General features: G+C 36.8%; 1 protein-coding gene across 1 annotated transcript; it reads right to left on the bottom strand.

Annotated features, from left to right (window-relative positions):
• Window positions 1–838: 838 nt before the first annotated feature.
• fbp1a (fructose-1,6-bisphosphatase 1a) lies at window positions 839–6841 on the bottom strand. The gene is made up of 7 exons (XM_028034091.1): window positions 6592–6841; window positions 4902–5064; window positions 4214–4306; window positions 3287–3427; window positions 3070–3207; window positions 2878–2997; window positions 839–1383 (listed from the first exon to the last, which is right to left on the bottom strand). Exons 1-7 carry the CDS (start codon window positions 6759–6761, stop codon window positions 1192–1194), a joined length of 1017 nt encoding a protein of 338 aa, XP_027889892.1. The 5' UTR covers window positions 6762–6841; the 3' UTR covers window positions 839–1191.

Raw genomic sequence — 6841 nt, forward strand, 5'->3', positions numbered from 1 at the left:
GAACTGGACCAGAGATACTTGTTTTTGTTTTTTTTTTTGCTGTATGTCATAACCTCTTTTTTCCTTTGTCTTGCTCCATTGTTTGCACATCTTTCACGCCCAGACTTGTGTAAACTTTCTTTTTAGATTATTTGCTCTGCTAGCCGCCTTTTGTAAACTTTATCTCGCTCTTCACTTCATGAGCGTCTTACAGGAAGTGAAAACATTTACTGAGAAAAAAATACCCATGATGCAAAAACGGGTTTGTTTCAGGAGAAATAAGGTCTTCTTGTTTCTGACTGAGTAATAATTGACAGTTCGTCTTTGAGCCAAAATCCCAAAGTTGTTTGTTTTTCCAACTTAAAAGACAAAATATACTTCTTGTGACTTTTTAAAAAATCTGCACAGCAAAAATAACAAAAAATAAAAACAAACATGCAATATTTTAATAAAACAAAGTGGCAGGTTTTGTTTAAATACAAGGCTAACATTTTTCTAACTTTTTAGGTTTTTTATTTTATTTGATCTAGAAATTATTTTAACAATGGGAACTTTCTTTTAAAAAAACCCTATTACTAAAGTTTAATAGAAGAATTAATGTGCTTTAGTCTTCATTTTTTAAATAAAAAGTCATTGGATGTTTATAGCTCTACTTACTGTGAAATTAAGATTAAAATCTGTTAAATCTGTCACTGAAATTTGGAAAAAGTTCCCACTGAGGGTCAAATTTGTAGTATTCTTGTACTGCAGTCAGGAGCTGCATAGAAGTTGTTCCAAGGGCCATAAAGGGCCCCTGCGCCACAGTTTGGACACCCCTGATCTTATGAGACTTGAATCTGCAAAATGACGACAACACCGATTACATCTTCATAGAATCCGTTTGGTTTATTTAAAATATTTTTTTCCAAACATTTTTTATTTCACAAGATAAAATCATCACTTTTGGTTCATATGTTATATTTGGTCATTTGCATATTTAAAATGAATATTTTGGCTGATTAAGGCAGTTCTATGTAAACTGAAGAGTAAAGTCTTCATTTCTGGTTTACTCCAGTGATTTCAGTTTATTTTCCTGAAGCTTATGAACAACTCAAACATCGTGAGTTTGACTCATTAAAACCCGTTTTCACAGAGAAAATCTCCCAAATCCTTTTGGTCACAAAGAAAGGCACCACAGGTTTCTGTGCTTGCAGCGCGTCAGCGCCGCCCGCCTCACTTTGCCGCGTGTTTCTTGCAGATGGCGATAAACTCCCGGACGTCGTCGGGGGAGCCCATGGCCACGGGGGCGCGCTCATGGATGCCTTCGGGCTGGATGTCCAGGATGTTCTCGAAGCCGGTGGACGCCATGCCGCCCGCCTGCTCCATGACGAACGCCATCGGGTTTCCCTCATACAGCAGCCGCAGCTTCGAGCAAACAGAAAGTTTAGCTTCCTGATGCTAAGAGATCAACGCTTCCTATTCAATACCGACTCTCTGGAAATGGTAAACATGTAGACGCACTGCAAAAACACAAAATCTGAGTATTTCTGTCTAGTTTCGAATATTACCCCTGAAATAAGAAAAACCTGACTCAAGTAACTTTTCAGCAATAAACAAAAGTTTGTTTTAAGTTAATAATTTCTTAATACTGATGAAAAGGTACTTGCTCCACTGGCAGATTATTTCACTTATAACTAGAACATTTTCATAAATATTAATGAATTAATGATTTAAAATAAGCTCTTATTTATTTCTGAAAAGTTACTTGTAAGTTTCTGTCTTATTTCAAGTACCAAAATATTTGCAAAAGAAAATAGACCAAAAATAATTAAATTCAGAGTTTCTTTGTGTCGTTCTATCATGTAGAATCCCCACCAAAGTTTGTATTTATAACATGGTCAAATATGAAAAGTATAAAAAACAAAAGTTCTGCTTCATTAAAGGATTTTTTTTTAAATGGTAAAAAAAAACAAAAAACATTTATTGATACATATAGTATTTTTAGTCCATTTTCTACTGCAAAAACCCGAGTACACTTGAATTAAAACAAAATTAACTTGCAAGTTTTAAGTTAATAATTCCTTAATGTTGATGAAAAAGTAGAAGTTAAATTGGGAGTTTATTTCACTTATGACTAGATGTTTTTTTATAATTATTAAGTAATTATTGACTTCATATCATACATTAGTTTTGTCTTATTTCAAGTGAACTAAGATATTTGCATTAGTTGCATTTTCCATGAAAATACTTGTGTAAACATCCAATAAGACAAAACTAACTCAACCAACATTTCAGCAAGAAAAAAGGAGTTTGTTTTAAGTTCATAATTCCTTAATAATAATGAAAAAGTGCTAAATTTAAGTGAAGTAATCTTATTTTGAGGGTACAGAATGTGTACAACCTCTAGCTTAAAGCAGAAATGTTAAAGTTCCTCCTCCTTTGCTGCAGGCTCCGTTCAGCCTTTTAAAAAATGAAGAAGGATGTGCAGAGTGAAGAAACAATGCTGTTGACAGAACTGCTTGACATGTTGCTCAAGTCAGAGTCGAGACAAATTGTGCAAAAACTAATTGCTGTTGCCTACAAACCCAGGTCTGGGTTGTTGTTCGAATGTGTATAAGGCTGCAAACGGACTGGAGACCACTCCAAAGGCAGGAAGTGGACTACAGCGCAGGGCATTCTGGGTAACTACAACCAAAACAAAGTTCATATCACCTGACCCTGCTGGCAACAATATAAAATGATTAAAATATATAAATCAACTGAACCTCAGAGAAACGAGGCAAGATGAGGATTCAAGTTAAAGAAAATCCTCAGTTGCTGCAATAACAAAGAAATCACTCTAAGGCTTTTGCGTCCTCTTTAAAGAGTTGTAACTCGTTTCATTAGGTGCAAATCTCTGAGTTTAATGCTGGATCTCACCTTTCCTTTGGGGCTTTTCACATTTCCTGGGTATAAAAAGATTCCTCCGTACATCAGCGTCCGGTGGACGTCGGCCACCATCGATCCGATGTAGCGCGCGCCGTACGGCTCACTGCCGTCCTACAAGGACATGAAGTGTTCACGGGTCGCATGAGGAAAATGTAAATATTTCCTAAAAAATCATCATGTTACCTCAGGGAACTTCTTCCTCTGCAGGTACTCTGTGACAGCCGGATCGAAATACTTAGCATAGCCTTCATTCAGACTGTAAATCTTCCCCCGTTTCTTGATTTTCACGTCGTGCTCGACGAGGATGAATTCACCGATGGCCTGTTGAGCAAAATGTAAAGAAGGCCGTCAGTGATTATAAAAAGTGGATCGAAATGAGAGACCCTAAAGGAGTACCGACTGGGTCGAGCATGAAGCAGTTGACTCCCTGTCCGGTGGAGAGAACGATCATGGTGGCGCTGCCGTAGAGCGCGTAGCCCGCCGCCACCAGGTTCCTGCCCGGCTGCAGAGCGTCCTTCTCAGATGGCTCCTCCTCTGTGGTCTGGGAATCACATCGTTTCAGTAACTTAAATTATTAATATTATATGTTTTTGTTGCTTATATTTAAAGGGCACCTGTTGTGAAAAATTCAGATTTTGCAAGTTTTTATGCTTCCAACTGTTTCTTAAAAGAGCCCAAATGTTTAAAAAGTAACTTGACGATAAGTTAATGTTTTTTGGTGTCTGGAAAATGAGTTACCTAGCAACCCCAGCACAGTTCCGCCCGTTACCTAGCAACCCCAGCAGAGTTCTGCCTATTACCTAGCAACCCCAGCAGAGTTCCAGTACATTTGGTCAGCAGGTTTTACTGCTGCATGCACAGTATAATGTTTTATTGTTAACTTTCCATCCAGAAACTACTTGCTGCATTCTGCTGGTCGTCCAGGAGGCTCCACTTCTGCTGTTCAAAGATGTACGGTTGTTTGCAGCCATTTTCATGTGTCGGTGTAAAATGTTGAGATTATTTGTATTTAAAGTGACAAGAGGCCTTATAACAGGTTATTCAGAACTGAGCAGCCTAAAATCTCATTATCTAAGAATGATTGTGTCAAAACTGTAATGAATATGTTTTGTATCGTCCATAGACCTATCCAAACCCATTCAAGGAAGCATAACATGTCATTTTTAAGATTACAAAACAAGTATGTTAATTTAAATCCGTGCTTATATAGTAACTTAATTTTAGCTTAGATCATAATTTAAACTAATCAAATGGAAGTTTGTTGTCTTCAGTTGATCTTTTTCTGAAAAAAGTGCATCAATGCAAGAGTTTAACGTTTTACTGTTACCTTTCTGTAAATGCCAAATATAGTTCCAATGGAGACGAGACAGTCGATGTTTGAGGAGCCATCCAGAGGATCAAAACAAACGATGTATTTTCCCTGAAAAAGAACCAAAAAAAGACATAAAATGAATATAATTAATTGTTTAGGGCAGGATGTTTTTTTTTTTACAGATCACATCTCAAATGGTTTTTTCAAATTTAAAGAAGAAATATTAACGTTACCAAAGACTTCTGGGAATTATTACATCATAGTAAAAGCTGATTGTCATTGAGCATCAATGTTCATAATAATATTTACTGAGATTTCAAAACCAAAGCTAAGAAGTTTCCAGCGTTAAACAGCAACTCTTTTCAGCAAGAAGTAGGAGCTTAATGCAAGTAAGTAATTTCTAAATATTTATGAAAATGTTCTAGTTCCACTGGCAGATTATTTCACTTATACATGGGAAAAATGTTTAGTAATCAAGATTAAGGAATATTTGACTTAAAACAAGCTCAGATATTTTCTGAAAAGTAACTTACTAGTTAGTTTTGTCTTATTTCACTTGTACTAAGATACTCTAGAAACTAGACCAAAAGTATTTTTGTGTTTTTGCAGTGCAGTTCTTCATTTTATTGCTTTTGTTTTGTATTTGCATATTTTCTAAATGTAGTGCTACCAGCTACACAGAGTCATATTTGCTATTTCTGACCCGTTGTTCGGGCTCCACGATGATCGCCTCTTCGTTCTCTTCGGACACCAGAACGCAGGAGGTGAAGGACGACTTGAGCATGTTGATGACCAGGTCATTGGACAGGATGTCCAGCTTCTTCACCTGGTCACCCGTCACGTTGGTGTTACCTGCAATCCCATAACTGATAAAGACACAAAGAGAACGGAAACGGTGAGCAGAGCTGGAGGAAATGGTTACTTCACATCCTTTGCTGCAATTATTACTGACGAACGTCTCACAAACTGTAGTAAGCTGAATACAATCATAGATTTTAACGTGTTAGACTGAAACATAAAAAATAATCCTGGTGTACCACAAGGTTTGGTGTTGGGACCTTTGCTTTTCGGCTTATTTATTAGTGATTTACCGGAATATTTTCCAGCAAAGCTAACCTGCCAGATGTATGCAGATGATATCTTGTGAAACAAACAAAACTAAAAACAGTACAACAATTCAAATATTTAGGGATGGTCTTTTGTCGTTTTAAACAAGTGATACAAATTATGAAAAGAATGAAATTTAAACTGTCTAATTTTAGATTTATTAGAAATAATTTAACTTTAAAAAGTTCACTTCCTCATTTTAAATCTTTTCTTAAATCTTATTAGTTTGACTTTTAACTTAGTTTGAGGTGTTGATTTTAATGTTCTACTTGATGGGTTTGTTTTTGTTTGTTTCATTTGTTTTAGTGTACAGCTCTTTGGACAACATTGTTGTTTTAAAACGTTTTATAAATAAACTTGTATTGTACTATTCTTACATGTAAATGTTCATTAATACACAGACTTTGATAGTAACTGGTTATATTTACTCAATTACATTTACTTAAGTACCTTTTTTTGGGAAAAAATACTTTTAGTTTACTTTTTTTTTTCTTACCACACTGCACTTTTTACCTTTACTTAAGTAATTTTATTATAAAGTATCTTTACTCTTAGTTTAATAAAATTTTCGGATTTTCTACCCACTGAATGAAAAACTAACATGTTTTAACCAAACAGACAAACACCTGCAGCGTTTGTTAAAGTTTCATAAGTTTTTATTAAAAGAAACTAATTTTCTTTTGCCTGTTTTGTTGTTACTTACATGAATTATTGTCACTTTAGTCCTTAAAATACCAAAATTTCCACTTAACTTTATATTTTGGTCCATCTGATGATGTAATTTTTAACCATATCCTCCTACACTCTTACTTGAGTAATTTCTTGCACAGCTACTTTTTACTTTTACTTGAGTAAAAGTATGTTGACGTACTGCGACTCTTACTCGTGTACATTTTTTGTGTACTCCGCCCACCTCCATTCAGACCTATTTTAAAAAATAAAACTGAACTTGCAACAGAACAGGAGGTTCTTTGTTTCTTTCAGTTAGAAGAAAATTTAATTGTTCTGACTGAAGTTTCATTTCTAGCTCGTTACTGAGGAAAATAGATGCAAATGCATGGATTTAGTGTCTTGAAAAAGGCAGATTGTTAGTTGTGAATGTGTGCGGGTTGCCTGGAGGTACGCGCTTCCTGATTGGTGCATAAACAACCTGAATCTCCTGCTCAGCCAGTGTGTCAACGTGGATGTGAACGCAGCAAACAAAAGTCGACAAAACAGCTGCACAAGGCGCAAAATGTGCGGTAGTTTTTACAGATAAAACTGCGTGTTTGACTCGGTGAACTCACAGATGGGCGATCCCAGCTTTGCGCACCGCGCTGGAGATGGCCTTCACCGCCGTGCCCAGAGAGTTGAGCAGCGTGGTCAGCTCCCCGGTGCCCTTCGCCTTTCTGCCCTCCTCCATCACGAAGCGGGTCATGGTGACCACGTTGGTGTCGAAGGTTCCCCGGTCAGACATGGTGGCAGGCGGTCCTCCTGTGGTCCGGGAGCAGAAGTTGGAGGAAACGCTGCAGGACTTAAATGCGCTGCGAAGCGGAA

This window comes from Xiphophorus couchianus, chromosome 12, assembly GCF_001444195.1.
Source record: "Xiphophorus couchianus chromosome 12, X_couchianus-1.0, whole genome shotgun sequence".
Lineage (NCBI taxonomy): Eukaryota > Metazoa > Chordata > Actinopteri > Cyprinodontiformes > Poeciliidae > Xiphophorus > Xiphophorus couchianus.

Excerpts from the sequence above, each read along its gene's own strand:
- fbp1a (XM_028034091.1), bottom strand. The coding sequence starts at position 6,761 with ATGTCTGACCGGGGAACCTTCGACACCAACGTGGTCACCATGACCCGC. Across the intron at positions 5,065-6,591 it reads AAAGCTGGGATCGCCCATCT|TTATGGGATTGCAGGTAACA; the intron begins GTGAGTTCACCG and ends TGTCTTTATCAG. Across the intron at positions 3,428-4,213 it reads TATTTGGCATTTACAGAAAG|ACCACAGAGGAGGAGCCATC; the intron begins GTAACAGTAAAA and ends TGTGATTCCCAG.